At 46.7% G+C, this 20,876-nt stretch overlaps 2 protein-coding genes across 2 annotated transcripts in view; one reads left to right on the forward strand and one right to left on the reverse strand.

Annotated features, from left to right (window-relative positions):
• SPARC (secreted protein, acidic, cysteine-rich) overlaps positions 1 to 7,984 on the reverse strand; it is a 41,878-nt gene extending 33,894 nt beyond the window's left edge. Inside the window, exon 1 of the mRNA XM_050194665.3 lies at positions 7,771 to 7,984. Within this exon, the coding sequence (XP_050050622.2) occupies positions 7,771 to 7,969 (199 nt within the window). The 5' untranslated portion in view covers positions 7,970 to 7,984. The remainder of the gene's footprint in view (positions 1 to 7,770) is intronic.
• A 1,958-nt stretch (positions 7,985 to 9,942) lies between these two features.
• LOC126546945 (histone deacetylase 8-like) lies at positions 9,943 to 11,682 on the forward strand. Its single transcript, XM_050194664.3, has one exon. It carries the CDS (start codon positions 10,199 to 10,201, stop codon positions 11,471 to 11,473), a length of 1,275 nt encoding a protein of 424 aa, XP_050050621.2. The 5' UTR covers positions 9,943 to 10,198; the 3' UTR covers positions 11,474 to 11,682.
• Positions 11,683 to 20,876: the final 9,194 nt, after the last annotated feature.

Here is a 20,876-nt window from a genome sequence, read left to right on the forward strand (position 1 = left end):
CTGTTCTGCTCCAGACTGTAGTCGCTCCGAAGAGCACGGATCAGAAAGGCCGCAAAGGGGGACGGTCATCTTCCCTATTGAGAACACTTCGTTTTCGGTGGAAGCATTCTGAGGAAATGAAAACATAGTGGGTCCCTTTTTATTCACAATATGCGTCTCGATATATATCGCCTCCTACATCAGGACTTTTGATCTCTATGCTATATCATACACTATGTACGCTATGCCACGCTATCTCACAGGTGAAGGGAGAAGACAGAGAAAACGCTTCCGAAACTTTAAAGTGTGACGACAACCCAAATAAGGCGGCATCTAAGTACGTGGATTGAAACCCATATACATAAGGGAGCGTAAAAATAAAGATAACCGAAACGAAAGAGAAAGAGAGGTTGTAGTCTATGGCTTGATCTTCACCACAACAATGAACAAAAATGCTGATGGCGCCAGAACCAGCGCTATGAGAGTAAATACTCGGAAATGATGCACAACAGCGTAGCTTAGTGATGAAGCCTCCACGTATGGCAGAGTTGACTTTCCCACTGACGCAATAGGGATTTAAAATCTGGGGAGTGTGTTAGAGACGGGAAATAAAGTTCACGCAACAGCACTTGCCTCCGACATCTAACCGCCATGACAAGAAGCTGACGAAGAGGGATATTGAATAGCCGGACCATATAGCGACGCTTTCGCCAAGAAAAATGTCGTTTCGTTTAAGCCTTTATGTCCAGACACGCAAACAAGTCGGATATAGTATTGACTTTCACACTCTCAAAGCCCTCGAGAAGCAGTGAAGAGCGCGCACAATGACACACGATCGGAATCTGCTGGTGGGTCTAAAATTCAGGGAGTGCTAGACAAGAAAAATGGGTACAAAGTCCGTAAGGCTAGGGGAAGTGACCAGTCGTGAACAAGAGAGAACGTGGCAATGCCGCTCTTGAACCGCACTGCCGAACTCCTTCGTGGTGCACTGTTACGTCGTGTCAGCTGTTTCATCTCGTTTTCATCTATACGTCGTTTCCGGGAGCTTTTGCGCAGTTTCCCACGCACGAGCGCGCGGTCCGCAACGAAGAGAGGGCGACGCAGTTTTCCATCCGGTGGAGGACAACGATGTGGCCGCCACGCTCTCGTGGGGAACGCATCAACTCGGCGCCGGCGCCCAGGAGGAGGGAGACCGGTTTCAGCAGTTGTATCTATCCGGGGAGCGTGCGCGGACGCAGCATCACATTGTTTCCGCGGCCAACGGCACGCTCACTCGGAAGGATGACTTGACGCGACGGCATTCCACGCTCGTCAAAATAAGACGCGCGCGCGGCCACCCCTCCTCGAAGTGACGCCCGCGGACCGACAGCGTGCGCGTCTGGGTGCAAGCGCAAACTGAAGCAGTGGCGGCGATGGTTCAGTGATCAAGGAGAAGGGAACGCGCTGAGCTATATTGATATGGAACGTTGTCCTCCATTTTCGTTCCACTGATTATCCCATTTCTCTGTGTATACGTGATGCACCCTGCTGGGAGTTAATTGGACAATTCGAACTCGCAGATAGAGAGAGAGAGGGAGATGATGCGGATGACTGCTGTATAAAAGCATCAATTCTCTTTCAACAGAGACTGCGCCCTCTTGCCGAATGCACACGTGGTGGGCTGTGCCGGGCGGGCCGTGAAAGAGATCGCCCCGTATCACGGCAGGCTCACTTCCGGGTGCGGGACACCACTTTCTGGGATCCCGCCAGATGGGACAGCCTTGCGCGACCCCGGCGGGCGCGGCTTCTTTCTTCTTCGGCGCGCGCTCCGTCGCGTGGGTCTTGCGTCGCGCGCCGTTTGGGCCCACGCTCAGCCCGCGAGGCTTCCCTACCTCGACCGCAGCAGCTGCACACCGGCGGCACCCGTGCATGGTCGCGAGAGATTGATTGCGCTCTGTAGGCGAAGCTCGCCAAGTGCGTGAACAAATAATTTATTTAAATTCCGGAGCTTTACGTGCCAAAACTACGGTCTGGTTACGAGGCACGTCGTATAGTGGTGGGCGCTGGATTAATTTTGACCTCCTATGGGTTCTGACCTCCTATGGTACGTGCGCGTAATGCACGGTACACGAGCGTTTTTGCATTCCGCCCCCATCGGAATGCGGCCGCGTCGCGGCTGCAGGGATCGAATCCGCGACCTCCCGATCGGCAGCGCACGCCTGCACATGAGCTCGGTGGCTGCGCGCAAACACATGATAAATACGATTACGACTGCCTTCAGCAGTGTATATGAAAACACGCGCCTGTGACGTCGCACGCTAACGGAAGAATTAGGAATTTAGGCGCATTTCCCAGAATTTCGCAAATGAAAAGAGCGCAAGGAAGGACTTGAAGTCGACTGCGACCTAACCGTCACGTGGTCTGTTTGCCATTAGCTTACTGATGCTAGTGTCTCGGGACACGAATATAATTGCGGCGCTCCCCTGCAGAGCTAGAGCATAATTAAATTCGCATTTGCGCGCTGTAGCAATGGTGTAAGAAAAAAAAAATACTCGAGTTATAGGCGAATCAGTAACGAACACTGTAAAACGTTTTGACCATACACTTATTAGGTTAAGAATTCTCGGTCAGTGTTTCACGCAGTCATTTGTTATCTGCGTGGTCCTATTTTGTGTGTGTGTGTGTGTGTGTGTGTGTGTGCGTGCGTATATATATATATATATATATATATATATATATATATATATATATATATATATATATATATATATATATAGAGAGAGAGAGAGAGAGAGAGAGAGAGAGAGAGAGAAATACTTGAGGACCAAAAAAATAAAAACGAACATAGATACTAGGCCCAGGTTCATTCGTGTGCCATGGAGGTTCGCTAATTGAAAAGAGTAGACACCGGCAAGCAGTGATAACAACGAGACGATAGCAAAGCCGCTAGCCGTGTTACCACCAGTTCTTGCAGCCAAAAATCTTGAAATCGACCCTGAATGTTCGTTTTGATTCCAATGTCCATCTTCTATTGCGCGTCAAATAGTGGTGTAGTCGTAAGAAGAAAACAAGAAAACTGATTTAGTACTAACTGCCCTCGCCAATATTCACGCCACTATATTCCCTTTTTTTTTTTTTTGCTAATTGAAGCACATATATATATATATATATATATATATATATATATATATATATATATATATATATACTTTTTTTTTTTTTTACTACGGACAAATGACGTGCTTGCGAGCCGTTGAGGTTCTGTGATGCCCTGGGGAAAACTATACGTACAATCGCGAGCAAAGCTTCGGAGACCATGGGTGCCGAAAAGAAAGAGATAAACCGATTTTTGTTTGTTTCTTTCGTTATCCGAAACACGTAGCCTGAAATGGAGTTGCAGTACAATGCACGTGCGCGTGTTCGGCCTATGCGCACATTTCCGTCTTGCACGACAGCGCACGCCAGAAGAGGATCGTATACCTCCACCGCCGCGTTCGTTTAGCTCGCGATGACATGCAATATATATATATATATATATATATATATATATATATATATATATATATATATATATATATATATATATATATATATATATATAATACTAGCCGTGATAGCGCCACAGTATAGTGGCTATGGCGTTGCTCTTCTGAGCGCAAGGTGGCAGGTTCGGTATCGGTCGCAGCAGACGCACTCCGATGCGGGCGGAATGCAAAAACGTTCGTGTGCCGTGCATTGGGTGCACGTTAAATCACACCAAGCGGTCAAAATTAATGCGGAGTCCTCCTCTGCGGCCTGCCTCATAATGAGATCGTTGTTTTAGCACGTGAAACGCCGGCATTCAATTGTTTCGTGGTATGCACTGAGCGGACAAAGACGGTCGATCTTGTATATAGCTGCGACATCTCGAGAATACATGCATGTGAAGAACCGCTAATCGTGGCTGGCTTCGGTAATATTAGCGCTCCCATGCGGGCGTCTGACCCGTGGTCATTTACGTGCACGAGGAACCTCAAGGCCTGAGGTTCTTGTCCTTGTCCTTGTGTCCAAACAACAGTTCACACCCACTACGGGGGACTGGCCAAGATGTTTTTACAGCAAAGCTCTTAAGGGCTACTTTCCACACTATCACGTCTATGTGTAGACACAAAATCCCGAAGATAGTACAATACCGGGCCGACACGCGGCGGAGATGAAGCAGGCGTTAAACACTCCCCATACGTGTGCCGATACCGAAGATAGTGCAATACCGGGCCGACCCAAGGTGGCGGTGAAGCAGGCGTTAAGCATGCACTCCCCATACGTGGGCCGATTCAGAAGTTTAGTGCAATGCCGGGCCTACTGTCGGCGGAGGTGCAGTTCGCCATTAAGGGGCCCACAGTGACAGCTTCGCTGGTCATCCTTCTTTACAGAGTGGAAGGGCACTGAGTGTTTATTAAGATTGTAACCAAAACAGAACTTAGCATATCAGAGCGTGAGTTGGAGGGCACGCCGGTATTTCTTCGACATTGTTCTTCTTCATACTTACCCTTCATCATCATCTTCTACTTCTTGTTCCCCATCAACTGATTTTCGAAGGTTCCAGTTCGCGGAAAGCGAACTAAAATAATGTGCAAAGCAAAAGAAAAATAAATAAATAAAATCGACCCACCACAGAGCATCCTGATCAGACCGTTTTTTACTTCTCTCTTTTTTTTTCTAGGTAATCTAGAAACCAAATTCTAGGTAACCAAATCTAGGTAACGGTCAGATATTTTGCGTTCACCCCATAACACCTGCAATCCAAGAGACCGGCGCGCAATCATTCCAAAATCCGCAATGCGGAATATGCCACGTCGATTTAACAGCACCGCGTGAAGCGTCGGCCAAACACACCACTTCGACACACGATCGGGTCAAGCATCAAAACTACTAAGCTTACAAGCTGATCAATTACATGTAGTATAACCAGTTGCTTTATTGATGAGACAAGCTGAAACAAGCGCCGCAGTTTTGAGCACTTGAATTTGGCGGCAACTAGAGCAGAACGCCCGGTGTTGGTGCCCCGCAGCAGCCTCGCGCATGCGCGTGTTCAGGCAGGCAAACCAACAGGCAAAGTACTTGTTTCCTCATCTTAGCGGCTCCACCAGACGGCGAACGATTTGAACCGGCGTTGCTGTGGCTCGATAGCACAGCTTCGAGCTTCGACTGCGAAACAGTAGACGTGGTTATTTTTCAGGGACACTGGTGCCAGGAAATCGCCTATGGACGATTTCGCCAGCTTTTCAGTGGCCCTACCGGAAGCGCCTCCTCCGAGCCTCAGTGACAATGAAGCGTTTCGTGGAGGACCCAGTCGCGAGCATCGCAACCGCAATCTTGCGCGCAAGGTGTCCGCACTTTACAAAACCGCCTTTCCCTCCAGCATGCACATCAAACGAGTTTTCAGTGTCGCTGCTGGTGTCTTCGCAAGAAAACGAAGGAAGATAACCGACAAAAAAAAAAATGCAAGGCAATTGTTAGTGAAGACAACACGTGAATGGCTGCAGAGAACTCGGTGAAAGAGCCAGGCCAGCTCGTTCTATCTGCTCTATTTGTGCGCTCTTAATAAAGGATTGGAGGAAGGTAACGTAAAAGTAACTGATGACGTTTTAGTAATGGCTCAATTATTTTCATGGGTCAGCAATTGGTCACCGTAATTATTTACATTTATTGAATGAATTAATTGCAATTGTAATCGGTCACTCTTTTTTCTGTAACGTGCATAAGACTGCGCAGTCGGGATTAATCGGCAGCGGACGTCAAGAGCTGCGTAAGAGTAAATAACGAGTGCATTAATCCACTGAAAGCAAGAGAGATGAGATGGTTGCTGGCTGTAGGCGGGTCCAATCTTTCGAATGGTTGCCAGTAATTCTCCGTATACACACTAATTAACAAACTTTATTGATCACTTCAGATACGCGTCACGACTGCAGAAATGAAGCCACTCGGAAGACACATGATTATTTATCAGGGATCCCGAGAGTGCGAGCACCCTTGCTCAGATATCCGCCCCCAAAATTTTCATGCGTGGGCGTCACTAGAAATGTTGCGTATTTTCAAAAAAGGCCCCCACGTGCGCTTGGGGAGGCACTGTGTGGAAGACCATTTTTTGGCCCCAAATATTGGGGACGTACGTCTGTAGCGCTAGTTTCAGGATTCCCATTAAATGGACGCGCCTATAGAGTAACAATTCAACTACACATTTACAATCAAACTAGACATTACTTACTGAATTCTACTAAATTAATTAGTGATAATCACACAATCCCCGGCGTCCGATGCCCCGAATATAGCGTTCTCAGGAGAATCAACAGAATTTTCCCAAGCGTTGGGGGACGCAAGTCCATTGCGGCCATTTCGCGTTCTTTTTGCGCTTCCTTATAGGGTTCTTTTGTACGCCCGGTGGTTTGCATACCCCAACGCTTGGGTGCGGCTTGCGTCCCCTAGCCTAAAGCTCTCCTAATGTGTCTATTTTTACTACAATGCCTATAGGAATGTTTCATTGAAACATTCGGTCAGTTCCCCCATGCAGCAATTACGCTGTGAAGTTCGCACTATTCACCCTGCTCCATCTTTTATACAAAATTGCTTTTTTACCATACTAACATCTTGAATTACTCCCGATACATATCGGTCGAATAATGGATGTTCTTGCGCCTATTATAACAGCCATTTACCTACGGTTTCTGCATGAATCGAGAGGTGCCCACACGCACAAGAAACAAAAGAAAGAGAAGACCCCCACCAAGCTGTAATTTTCCATCTCCCGTTATCTCGCTGAGCAGCAGTCAGCACTTTTCGCCACAGCGGAAACTCGACACTGGCTGGCATTCATGCTTCGCTCTATCGGCTCCCAAGTTGCCCTCACCCTTGTACACGAAACTTTTGACGCAAGCCAGATGGTGCGCAAGAAGCGCATCACGAGCTGCGCGTGCGTCAAAATGGCAACGCGCGCGCCCTTCCGTCGATCAACCGTTTCGCAGAGAACGAACTCATCCGTATGAAAAGCGTGCGAACATAATCAAGGTGGGAGATCCTAGTGAATGCCGTGGACAAGCTGTGCAAGGCGCTCTGCAAAGCTAGTCCACAGAAAGAAAAGGGACACGGAATGTATACATGTGAAAATACTGCAGGAAATTTCGGTGAAGTCCGTTTCAGTGCACGAACTCCGCGCCAAGAGAGACGGGTGTTGCGGCTGGCGAGCGACGCGCGACCTGCAAGAGCGCGAACTTGAATTTGGTGCCGGTCACCGACGGACGCCGACTTCCGTAAACTTATTTTTGCACACCTACACGTCTGGTGTTATTACCTCTGGTCCAGCCACTGGTCGTCGACAAACGTCCACTTTTAACGACCTGTATCTATGGATGCACGCATAGATATGACAGCCTGTGTCGAAAAAAAAAAGAAAATTGCCCCGGAGAAAATGCCTCTTGGTATCGAATGGTACGTCAAACATTCATCAAACACCGCTTGTCGCGCGAAGCGCAAGCTTCAAATGGGCTTACATTTAACGTGTCTTACGGCGTCCTCTGACAACAATAATTTACGAATTCCAGCTCACACTCGCGAATACTTCGAAATCAATTTTTGAAGCACAGAAGACAAGGTAGATACAGGCGATCTCCGAAGTGCTCACGTACGGTGCAGCATCAAGGGAAGTTCGCGCAATCGTAAGAACTATTTTCCGAACGATGTCTTGCAACTGGCACTCACATAGTGTCTAGCGTTAGACAATAGTTCGAAGAGTTATCCCCGCTGTTGTGAAGAAAGGCAGAAGTTGCACGCACTTACCGTCCCGTACAGCGCTACCGCAGCCTCCGAGCCTCCTCCGAACTTTTCCGCACCAAGCGAAGCCCGAAAACTGAAAATACGCGCAGTCGGCAGAGTCGAGCCAACTGGGCGGGCCGCACCTTATGGAACAGCCTGTTTTCCCATTGGTTGCAGTAGAATCGGCGTTGTTGCCAGACGTGGCGTTCCGCGTTTCGTCCATCCTCGGTTTCACTTCTCCCTCTCCCACCGTACTCCAACTCTTCATCCTGACGAGAAAAGGCTTCTTTTTCTCTCTCTCGGCTTCTCCCTTGCTCTGTTGCCTGCCGCTTGCTATGGCTGTCAAGAGCAAAATAACAGCGGCATAAGAAAAAAGTAAAAAAAGAAGTGTATTCGTATGAGACTCAGCATGCGTGGTCCTGACGGAAGGCCGCGGCAGATGGCAAACGGCGGCGAAGCGGAGCCGCGGGGCGGGCCAGTAGGACGGGAAGAAAGGCATATGTTCGAAACGTGAGATGAGCGCCGAAAGTGAAGGAGTGTCGCTTGCCATGCTAGATGGACTTTGAAAATAATCTTAGGCAGTATGCGCTGGACATTGAAGGACGAACGGAGTGCAACCACACTTCGTATCTTCTCTACGCTCTTTTTATGAGCGTATTTCGTTAGTGTGAAGTTTCAGGTCTTAAGGGATCACAGAACTTCTGACTCTAGCATTGCTGACCTATAAACGCCGTTTCTTTTTAAAGTAACCGTACGTTGAATATTAACATCGAGAATATTTTACTTGGGCGCGCAGGGCAGCGTTTACATGTTTACAATATATCATATAAAACAAGCATTTCGAAGGCTTCATTTGGTCTATAAGTCTCTTCGTTGAATGTTTATCCTCTGTGCCGTGAAATTTGGGGAAAATCACGTGAAAGTCAGCTCATAATGTCGTGTCCCCTTCATTCATTGTTCTTGTCAACGAACCATTTTAGTCATGTGGGGTGACAGTTTTAAAATTTGACAGAAATTTTAAAACTCGCCGGTGGCATATCGTTAAATTCTTCTCCTTCAGCTGGATTACTCGAAGGAGCGGACATTACTAGCACGTTAAATCGAAACACGTATTCAACTAATTACCAAAAGTGCACTAATTAACTTCTGAATTAATCGCTTTACGGCTAACTTTGCAATTTGCGAATTGTAGCCAGTGAGTTTGCAAGTCGTATCCACTTGGAATAATCTCCAGGATGACACCAGTTTGCCCTCGTTTTCAATGCCGCTGCGCAATGCATTGGCTTCGCGCTTCACGCAGGAAAGGCGGCTCGAAAATGGCGGTGACCTGCGTCAGTATACCGATGTCTCGCTTTCACGTTGTCACCGAGGCAGGCATTGAGCAGAGTTAATTCTTCCGAATAACGCCTGGGACCACTGTTGTCGCGGCGCGCGCACGCGTAATCATGCGGTTATTTTCATATTTCGCGCGTTTCTTTATGTCGCGGAAAAAATAATTACGCGAGACATAACCCACTGAAAACAACTGAATCGGGTGTTTTAAAGCACACTTAGTATTTTTCTATCAAAATTCGTGCCCTCAGTTCACCAATTAAAAAGTTAGTTAATCAATCTAGTCTGCTTATCTATAGTTCAATTATGAAACAACTCTCCTGCTGCTCAGAATGAAGTCGCGGGCTCGATTGCCGGCTGCGGCGGCAGCATTTCGGGGGGGGGGGGGGGCGAATTGCAAGAGCGCTCGTGTACTTAGATTTATGCGCAGGTTATAGAATTCTAGTTGATCAAAATAAACCAGAAGTCCTCCACTATGACGTCACTCATAGCCCGGGTGTTGTTGTGGAACGTAAAATCAATCAATCAATCAATCAATGCAGGGGAACGAACTCAGGCTTTTCCCACGTATTTAAGCTCATGCATGCTATGCCATGCGCAAGCGCGTTCCGATTGTTTCAGGAAAAGCAGCAACATCGCAGTGCGTGAAAAGCACGGCTTTCGCAATTACAGCGCATGCAGCAGTAGCAAGCCGCGAGTTCGGATGCCATGCAAAACCTGATGCACAATCGGAACATTGTGGCAGTGCCACGAAGCTTTCAAGATTGAAGAAACATTTAATGCTTGCGTGTCACTTTCGGACTGGTTTTACTATCGCAAACAACTGATGGCGTCAACACATAGCCGCTGCTACATTTATTTTTCTCTCATTTCGATGATAACTGTGATTGATTTCCATTACTCTGAGGGAGCCGTTGCCTGCGGGAACCGGGCGTGCGCACTACTTCAAGAAACAAAAAAAATAAACCGAAACTGAAACTTTCAAAATAAAAACAATCAAGCCGATACAAGTCAATCCAATCCTATTTGAATTCGAGCGCGCTATGTTGGTTGTGTTGGCTGTGTGGAAGGTTACTGCTAGGGGCATGCCTGCAATTGTTCAGTGATTTCAACTTTCAGGATGTATGAAAGCTTGTATTCCAGTGTCTTTTGCAACGATGACGACAATGGTCAAGCAAGTGCAACGATCATCCCGAGCGACGAATCACCTGAATTAACCTCTGCTGTTACTGCTCTCCATAACACGGCCCTTGAAACGTGCGTGTCGGCGACTGCAAGAAACACTCGCGTCGGCTACGTCCACAGTCCAGCTCATCTATTTGAGTGCGAAAGGTTACCGCGCGTTCGTCGACGCTGTCTTCTTGTCCACGGACTTCTCAAGTGCTACAATCTGCTCAAGTCCTTGCGCGCTATTCATCCGCTGGTGGCCAGTCGCGATGATCTTTGCCTGTTTCATTCTGCAGACTACGTTGACTTTCTAGAGTATTGCGAAGCGGCGAAAGACCTTGACACTGAAGATATCTTAAATCGTGCCCATGAATACAGCCTTGTCGATGACTGTGCCCCGACACAACGACTCCTAACTCTAGTGAAGCACATCGCAGGTGGCACCTTAGCAGCTGCTAGAGCCATCACTGAAAAAACTTGCGATGTTGCTATACATTGGGAGGGTGGTTGGCACCACGCGCATAGAAGCGAAGCAGCTGGCTTCTGCTACGTTAATGACGTCGTCCTTGGGATATTGGAACTGCGTCGTAAGTTCGAACGAGTTTTGTACATCGATCTAGACGTTCATCACGGTGACGGAGTTCAGGAGGCTTTCGCAGGCACTGACAAAGTCATGACTGTGTCGGTTCATCAGTACGAGCCTGGTTTCTACCCTGGTACAGGTGCAGTGAATGACATTGGGTTTGGCTTGGGTCGTGGTTACTCGATAAACTTGCCGCTTCGGAGGGGTGCTAGCGATTCTACTTTTGTGCGCGTGGTAACAACTGTGATCGACGAGGTCAGAGAGCGGTACAAGCCTGACGCTGTTGTTTGCCAGTGTGGAGCGGACGGATTGTCCGGTGATCCGCTCGGGGCTTGGAATCTGACCCCGGACGCATTCGTGCAGTGCGTTCGTCTAGTGCAAAGCTGGGGGCTGCCGCTGCTGCTTCTCGGTGGAGGCGGCTACGCGGCTGCCAACGCTGCACGCTGCTGGACCGTAGTTACCGCGGCGCTATTGGGCCGGAAGCTGGAGGAAGACATTCCCGAACACTGCTTCCTTATGAAGTACGGTCCTGGCTACGAGCTTAGCCTAGAGCCCGGCTTTCGTCGTGACCTGAATGATGCCGCGTACATCGACAGCCTGCTGCAAGTTGTGATGAGACAAGTAGACCTAATTGGAGCAGCCTAATAGCAGACTCCTCTTTGCTGCTGCAAGCCGTTACCATAGAACGATGTATCACGGTAGACCAAGCGTTGTGTTATTTCAGACTTAATAAGGTTGCGTCTTTTTCTCATTTATTAGCTACCCACAAGGCACGATGGAGATGGATGCTGGTGATAGAAGAAATACAATCATTACTTCAGTAAACAACGGCGATTCTCGCTTTTGGCGGTTTATATGGTTATCGTTATTATAGTGCCTTTACGACGGTTCGTTCGAGCTACTTCGTATTGCAACTAGAAGGTTCTCGCGCACATACGCGCTTATAAGTTGGGCTGGCACTCGCTACTGGCGTGCATTGAGAGGTTGAAAGATGGCAGCACCCTCCTGCTATTCGATCTCTACCGGTGTTGCGCTTGCTGCAGCCAGAGTGTACTGCAGCCAAAAGGCTGATTCTGCTGTCAACAGCACCACGCTCGAATTAACGCAGCTTCAGCGTGTTTTGTCAACGCTACTCGTGGTTTATTGCTACTCACGTATTTACCTAACAGGTGCCAAGTGGGCGCCCCAAAACTGCCACTACAGGGACCGAGAGCAAAACATTGTGTCCTTCGACAGGTGTAACGAAGAGCATTTTTGGCTCAGCATACGTTTTCAAAGGATTTTTATGTTTCCCCCGTTATAAGGACGCTCGAGCTTTATAAAAGAGCTCGAGGTCAAACGTGAGCTAAGGGGAAGATATACAAGTGTTTTATTACGAGATTCGAACTTCCGGCCTGCAGCTCAGAAGACGACGACGTAACCTCTCAGCCAACTCACTTGACCGCTTACTTTACTCAATGACGGTACTGGCACATCGGCTGGATTGACAGCAAGCGTGGCCGACAAGTAGCATGTAGCTGTGTAATTTGAATATGCGTAAACCGTAGTGACTCTGTCGAGTGGCGCATGTTGTATAGCATACAGGCTTTTGAAAATTTCCGCCAGTGGCTTGAAATAAATTCCTGCCCGTGTAGGTATGATTTACTGATCGCGAAACTGGCTTGGAAAGGTAAAGAATATTGCAGTACACTTTATTTCGAAACGTGTTTTGCACCGGCCCATCTAAGAGCAAAATCGGCGAAAACCTGCGCTGTCCTGCGACACTCCAAGCTCGCCAAGCTCACCGGACCAGCGTCGCCATCTGCCGTGAAAGGGCGCAAGGCCGCAAGGCCGCAAAGGCGCGAAGTTCGAGATTCCAAAGAAGTTTGCCTCAGGTGGAACTTATTTTATCCTCGTCAGAAAGCGATTGAATGCGACTGGAATAATTCATAACAGCGGATTTCTATTGATATTGACAAACACGAATGCTAAGTCTGTTAATTAGCGAAATACTAATAATACCATGAAGATAGCGAAACGCAACTTTCGTGCGAGATACAAGAGCGCAAATATGCTATAGGTTTGCACAGATGTTTTTTTTTTTTTCCATGTACAGAGAACAAAACAATCTGTATGATAATGGGGACAAGTGTGTAGAGTATGGCAACAGAAGGAATAAGAACTCGCACTAAAGCCAGTGAAGTCGCCAGCATGTGACGCTGCGACCCGTATCTAGAGGCGGGCAGCCGGTAATGCCACCTACATAGACATACATAGACGTCTTGAGGCTCACGAAGATGTCTCTACAGGCTGACTCGCAAAGATTTGCATTGTACTTACATAACAGTGCTGCCCGTGAAAGCACAACACAAAGTGCGAGGCTCCCCTCTGCTTTTATGAGGGCCTTTAGTGCACAAGGGGATAGGTGTCGAAGCACCGCTTTACACCAACACCCACCGTCTGCAAGGGGCACGGGAAGGGCGTAAGATTTATCTCCAGTGGATACGCAGGATCGTAATTTGTAAGCACTCATTCCTATTTCCCTCCTTATGGCCCTCCGTCATTGGCTCGCACGCTGCCTAGCCGCGGAGATCGGCCACTTAATTGGCGCAACGGATAAGGAAAAAGAAAGCGACGAAAGAAAAGAACCGTAAGGAAATATAGCTTTGGTTGCTGTGTCGACACAGATGACAAGATGAGATCGGCTGCTGTTTCCAAAAGAGGCTATCCTGAACGGTTCATCGCAGAAATCTTTTTTTCTCGAGGAAGCATTACAGTCGTCTCCTATATATGGCGCTCGCAGCTTTTGCACATATATGACGGACCCTGACGTCTAGCGTGGTATTATAGCTAGCACTGATACGAATTTACATTTATGCGTTCCCCGGGAACTGGGAAAGTGAACGTAATGTGCTATGGATGAAAGGTCAGTCTGTCATTGTCAGTATACGCCGACAAACAACAACAACGAAAAAAAGAAAACAAGGCATTTCAGCTGTCCCACGGGGGCCTTGTTCACAATCAAATGAAACGTACGTTTTGTTGCATTTATCGGTGTCCATTTCCACCTTTGTCTATGATCAGTTCCAACCAGACGAGGTTTCGACAAACTCTTGACTTCATCAATGTGTTAACAATTCGTCGTATAAACGACTTCACGTAACAGCCGGCAGTTTTGCAAACGATCGGGCGAGTCATTTTGCCATTCTGTCCTGAGTGCTAATAAAGTACCTGCGTATACGTACAACACGCGCTGCGTCATCCTCAAACCCTTGTACCGGTCCGAGTTTCGATCGAGGCAAAGAAAGTGCGCGGCTTAAGTAACGGCAGTTAGCCAATCGGGTGTCTTACGGGGTTTTCGAATAGTCAAATTCCTGAATCGAATCCTATACGAATATCCGAGGAAATTGACATTCTAATATCGAGCCGAATACGGAGTATTTTCCGATTTACGAACAATGTGAAATGCAGTTAGCGTGGAGTCCACGTGATAAAAAGTGCTTATTTGCATTGCTTGATACATGCATGCCGTCGACAACTGGATATCCGCTCAAAAGAGGAGCTTGTAAACTTCAGTTGGCGATCTATGACAGTAATGAAAAAAAAAAAAAAAAAATAGAACAGCACGTCACCACATGCACAATGAATGTGTTACTTTGTCGAGTGAGTGTTGTGCTCGTTGCAGGAGTGTTGTCGTAGGCGGCAACTATACTCACGGACAACTTTCTGTGGCTGTGAAGGGAAAGCTATGGACGCAGAGCGCACACAAGTGAGATCGCCTCTGAAAAGAGTCCCGTGTTTTAATCCATGTCATAGGCATAGGCGTTTCTACGGGAGGGGGGGGGGGCAAAGGGTGCATTGCCCCCCTCCCACTCTCAGGACTTGGGAGGGGGCAAAGTAGGTCATTTGCCCCCCCCCCCCCCCCCCATTTTTTAAACCCGGCAATATATGCGCCTATAGAGCCCCAACCAAGATCACTCGGGTCTACAGAAAGCGGTTTGACGTTCTGATAATGGGGGTCTGGCCTCTCCACGAGCTGTATGTGGAGTCTCGGCCACATTGGTTCTTCAGCGTACTCATCACTGGTACTTATATAGCACACATAGTCTACTCGGTAACATTTGGTAAATTTCCCCACCTCTGCAAGCCTGCAGTAGTCTTTCGAGTCTTGATCTAGACATTGATTCGGGCTACTTGATCTGTCAAGTGCAATTGAGGTTCTCAGAACTTTCAACACTGCTTTCACTTATTTGGTCGTGAAAGGTGTTCTCGCGGTGAAACAGGCAGCACGAAGCGTTCGATACTCGCTGCCGGCGCGCTTCATCACGTCAGCGCTGTGACAGCGAGTGCTCGTGGTCATCTAGTGAGATGTGTTTGTCTGCACGTGCGTGACACCATGATTGTCATAGGTGTATCTACCTGTTCGGGGGAGGTATGCCCCTCCCCCCACAGTCAGAATTCAAAAAGAAAAGTAGGCCATCCCCCCCCCCCCCCCCCCCCCTTCTTACGCACGTGCGTGAAAGCGGGCACTGTCGGCTGTACACTGCACAATTACAACAAAACAACAGCTGAGGCGAAATCTTATCTCAGAATTGGGCTCACATAGGTACGATTTATTTATTACGTATCCCCTGCTTTCGGGCATCGCCTCCGCGTGCTGTAGCAGATGACGCTTGGCCGGCAGCTACTTCGCGGTGCGAGACGCCTGCGGGACGTGCCTTGCAAGCCTGCATTGCTGAGAAATCTGTCGCTAGGCTGTCCAAAACAAGTTTGATCTACCATGACGCGCATCATCCCGTGTTTGTTGGGGCCGTCTAATTTAACCAACTTTGAAAGCACAAAATCAAATTTGCTTTTATAATTTACCGGTATTTTTGCAGTGTTGCCACTTTAGCGATTTTGACGCTATAGAATTAGTGACATTATTTGTCTGCTTACGGCAAAGTTTGCTATTTAGCAATGAGTGAGTTCTTTAGTGACTTGAATGAACAGTAGGCGATATTTTAACGATTTATAAGTTAGAAAGATTGCTTGAAATATGGCCTTCAAGAACGCGCTTTGATATTCAAAATCCACATGCAAGTGGCCGAAACTCGCTGTACGATGCATAGGCTCCGTGACTATGATGAACTAACGGTTGCCTTCACATTGGTAGCCTTCACATTATGATTCACAGCACAGTGGTCACCACAGCCTTGACATTGTGGTCACAAAATTGAAGTTTCTTTATTATTTACAAAGCCTATTGAAATGTGTTCAAACTCTGCGGGTTCAGCGGTGTCACTAAATCCATTCATTTGGTAGACGCTTGGCAAGCGTGTCAGAGAACTAATTTACCAAAACCAAATGAAGTAAATCTTCTGCTCAGATTTAGAACACAGCAGACGAATAAGACATACCGACTGGGTAAAAGAAAATGTAAATATCGGAACGGCTTAGCTCGTTCACGCGCGGCTAACAAATGGCTTCCATTTCTCACGCCTTTAGGACCGATCAGTACTTCGCGGCGGCTTTCAGGTAGATCAAGGGTGAAAATATGATATTTAACCTGCACAAAGCTCGGGTAATTGTCATTGCCATGTTAACAACATGTGGCTAAGCGCGTTCCGCAGAATCTAGTTCTGCTACCACGAATGTCGAGAAGCGCAAGAAATTTAGACATAATATGCAGACTACTTTGTAGGCCGTTGCCTACAAAGTATTTACTAAGGTAATTGCAAATAGAATCAGGAACACCTTAGACTTCCGTCAACCAAAGGACCAGGCAGGATTCCGTAAAGGCTACTCAACAATAGACCATATTCACACTATCAATCAGGTGATAGAAAAATGTGCGGAATATAACCTTTATATATAGCTTTCATTGATTACGAGAAAGCGTTTGATTCAGTCGAAACCTCAGCAGTCATGGAGGCATTGCGGAATCAGGGTGTAGACGAGCCGTATGTAAAAATACTGGAAGATATCTATAGCGGCTCCACAGCCACCCTAGTCCTGCACAAAGAAAGCAACAAAATCCCAATAAAGAAAGGCGTCAGGCAAGGAGATACGATCTCTCCGATGCTATTCACAGCATGTTTACAGGAGGTATTCAGAGACCTGGATTGGGAAGAATTGGGGATAAGAGTAAATGGAGAATACCTTAGTAACTTGCGATTCGCTGATGATATTGCCTTGCTTAGTTACTCAGGGGACCAACTGCAATGCATGCTCACTGACCTGGAGAGGCAAAGCCGAAGGGTGGGTCTAAAAATTAATCTGCAGAAAACTAAAGTAATATTTAACAGTCTCGGAAGGGAACAGCAGTTTACAATAGGTAGTGAGGCACTGGAAATGGTAAGAGAATACATTTACTTAGGACAGGTAGTGACTGCGGATCCGTATCACGAGACTGAAATAATCAGAAGAATAAGAATGGGCTGGGGTGCGTTTGGCAGGCATTATCAGATCTTGAACAGCAGGTTGCCATTATCCCTCAAGAGAAAAGTTTATAACAGCTGTGTCTTACCAGTACTCACGTATGGGGCAGAAACCTGGAGGCTTACGAAAAGGGTTCTACTTAAATTGAGGACGACGCAACGAGCTATGGAAAGAAGAATGATAGGTGTAACGTTAAGGGATAAGAAAAGAGCAGATTGGGTGAGGGAACAAACGCGAGTTAATGATATCTTAGTTGAAATTAAGAAAAAGAAATGGGCATGGGCAGGACACGTAATGAGGAGGGAAGATAACCGATGGTCATTAAGAGTTACGGAATGGATTCCAAGGGCAGGAAAGCGTAGCAGAGGGCGGCAGAAAGTTAGGTGGGCGGATGAGATTAAGACGTTTGCAGGGACAACATGGCCACAATTAGTACATGACCGGGGTAGTTGGAGAAGTATGGGAGAGGCCTTTGCCCTGCAGTGGGCATAACCAGGCTGATGATGATGATGATGCAGACTAAATGCATTTTCATGCTAGGAAAACTACGTTGCTTGTGTTCTTTTGGATCGTGCTGTATTTGTAACCTTCCAATCTGAAGATAATTGAAAATTTAAGCTGTCATAATCCAGTATGTAAATATTATAGGTAGGCGATCGAATATCGACTTCTTCATATACGTATCGAATACGCATAGTAAGTATCGAATATCGAATAGACAAATGCAGACGCACATATTTACAACAGGAATATTTGTTTCAGTGTAATTAGGAACACACTTGCACTGAACAGACAGTTAATTATCACGCACAATTAAGATCGTTTTAAACACAAGATCATAACAGACATGAAAAGAACTACACGAATAGCCGCTTGACACCTTTAAGCCTGTTGGCAAACAAGCTTTCCAAGAGTGACATGCATTTGAAACTGACCAACTTTTCAAAAACACATAATAAATAGTTGTTGAAAAAATATTAGAAATTATGGAAAAGGAAAATAAAACGCCAGCAGGTATTTGTGCGCCCTAGATGGAACACAAATAATTTTTACAAGAAAAACATCACTGGTTGTAACGCAAAAGATAAGACTCCTACGTGACTAGGCTGCAAGAAAGACTAATAGGCAGGCCATAAGCACAATATAGCCGATTGTCATGTATTGGACGAAAAGAAGGGGAACCGAGGGTGTCGGCTTTGTAAGGGCATCGTTTTTGTAAGAATGCTCGATTGTATTTGTTAGTCAGAACCATATGAAACCAACAGATAATGAAGAAACGGAAAGCATAGGATAGATTATTTGTAGTTTCTAATTGAAGTGCAAAAAAAAAAAAGAGAAGCTAATGGGAAATGGAGGAACACTCAAATTGGGGGGGGGGGGAGCTGACGGTAAGAGCCTAATCCACAATTTATGTATTACGCGCGCGTTGCACTGCAAATTGTGCTACGGCGACGACAGTTCCCACATTCATGCATTCTAGGGCATTCATGTATGTGTACAAGATGAAAACCAAGGAGTGTTAACCGGCACCACACTTCTACCGCAGAACCGAAAACAAAGCTTGCATTACCTATTTTGTTTCTGCATTGCTTCGAAAAGTTCATCGCTGTTTTACTTCTGATAATTATACTTTGCAATACTTTGGTCAGCAGGAGGAGAACAGAAGCCCGATTTGAACAGTCGGTTGTTTCGAAATATTTGGTTAGTTTTGATATTCGAAAATACCGAATAGTTCATTTTCGAATACGAACAAGATATTACACGCCAACTATTCATATTCGTAACCTCGATATTCGCCTATACTATAGCACATACATTACTAAAGCTAAAGACCTCTATACTCCCGTAGTAAATAGTAAATTAACTGTTTTCCTTCAGCTGCACGAACATTAGACCAACATGACACGGCTAGGTAAATTATTTACTTCGCGCTAGCTTACATTAGAGTGTTTCAAAAAACCTACATTCTTAAGATCCACTTCACAGTTATAGCGAGAATTTTAGTGACTTTTTTTGTTTCACTTCAGTGACATGCTTCCTAAAATGTTGGCAACACTACACTGTAATTGTTCATAATGTACGATTGAAAACCAGATCTGTCGATGTCAAAGATAGCTTTCACTGACACATTTTCCAGTCTTTTTTATTGTTGTGGCAATTGTGTAATCCGAAAGGGAGGCGAACTATACAGTTTACGTGCCACCTGGGCCCGCTCTCAGTATGCATACTCCACCCAGTCATGAACATGAACTTCCGTATAACCTGCTACTATTTCCTACTAGAGTGGTGGCGCTGGCTAGCACTGCCAGAGTTCCTCACCTGCGGCAAGTTGTTTTTTTCATCCACTTTCATTTTCATCCATTTACCATTTCTTTAATTCATTTAGTAAGTACAATTCCCCTATGTTGTCTTTGGTTTCAATGTTTGTTCCTTTCTCATGATAGGCATAATAAAAATCGGGCCTCTCGGTTAACCCCCTTTTTTCTCGTTTATATATATATATATATATATATATATATATATAAAGAAGTTTTGCACGAACAACATGGCCACAATTAGCACATGACCGGGGTAGTAGGAGAAGTATGAGAGAGGCCTTTGCCCTGCAGTGGGCGTAACCAGGCTGATGATATATATCATCATCTCCCAACGGTTAGCCGAACTCACTCGGTCGTAGTCGTCTAGCCAATCCTCGACGACTTCACCGCGAAGTCCAGCAAACAGATGGGGATCACGCTGGTGCCCACTGACAATCCAACACGAAGAGGCTGGGGTAAGGGGTACCTAATCCTGCCCAGCTACCCTCCCACTTTGCATAGCTACCAAGGCTTTCTTTACTTCTTCCGGCGTTACTTGTGGGATGTCAAATTCCTCTAGACTATTCTCTCTTCAATTATCGTCGTGGGTGCCACTGGTGCTGTATAAATCTCTATAGAACTCCTCAGTCACTTGAACTATCTCATCCATATTAGTAATGATATCGCCGGCTTCGTCTCCTAACGCATACATCTGGTTTTCGCCTATTCCTATATATTGTGGGCATAAGCTATTCTTTGTCATCTGTACATGTTCATCATCATGTAGGGTTCATATGGGGTTCTTCTTCATCGTCGCTTGTGGGGCTTGCTCTTGAGTGTGATCCGTGCTGTGGGCGTGGCCGGTTCGCCGCGTCTTGGACGCGGAATAAACGGCGTGATAACTGCTGAGTCACAAGCGGTGGAGGTGCGGGGTAGCCGAGGCCGAGATGGTGGAAGTAGAAGTGCCTGTTGGCTCGTCCTGCGACATGCTGACGGACAGCTGGCACAATCGACGACCCGATCGAAGCTCCAGGAGGTTGAGCGGGGAGTCACAAGACGGAGAACCGAAGAGCACACTCCACCACTTGTGACGCAGCAGTTATCACGACGTTTATTCCGCGTCCAAGATGCGGCGAACCGACCACGCCCACAGCACGGATCACACTCAAGAGCAAACCTCACAAGTGACGATGAAGAAGAACCCCATATGAACCCCACATGATGATCATCATCTACAGATGACAAAAATAGCTTATGCCCACAATATATAGGAATAGGCAAAAACCAGATGTATGCGTTAGGAGACGAAGCCGGCGATATCATTACTAATATGGATGAGATAGTTCAAGTGA

Source organism: Dermacentor andersoni, chromosome 1, assembly GCF_023375885.2.
Source record: "Dermacentor andersoni chromosome 1, qqDerAnde1_hic_scaffold, whole genome shotgun sequence".
Taxonomy (NCBI): Eukaryota; Metazoa; Arthropoda; class Arachnida; order Ixodida; family Ixodidae; genus Dermacentor; species Dermacentor andersoni.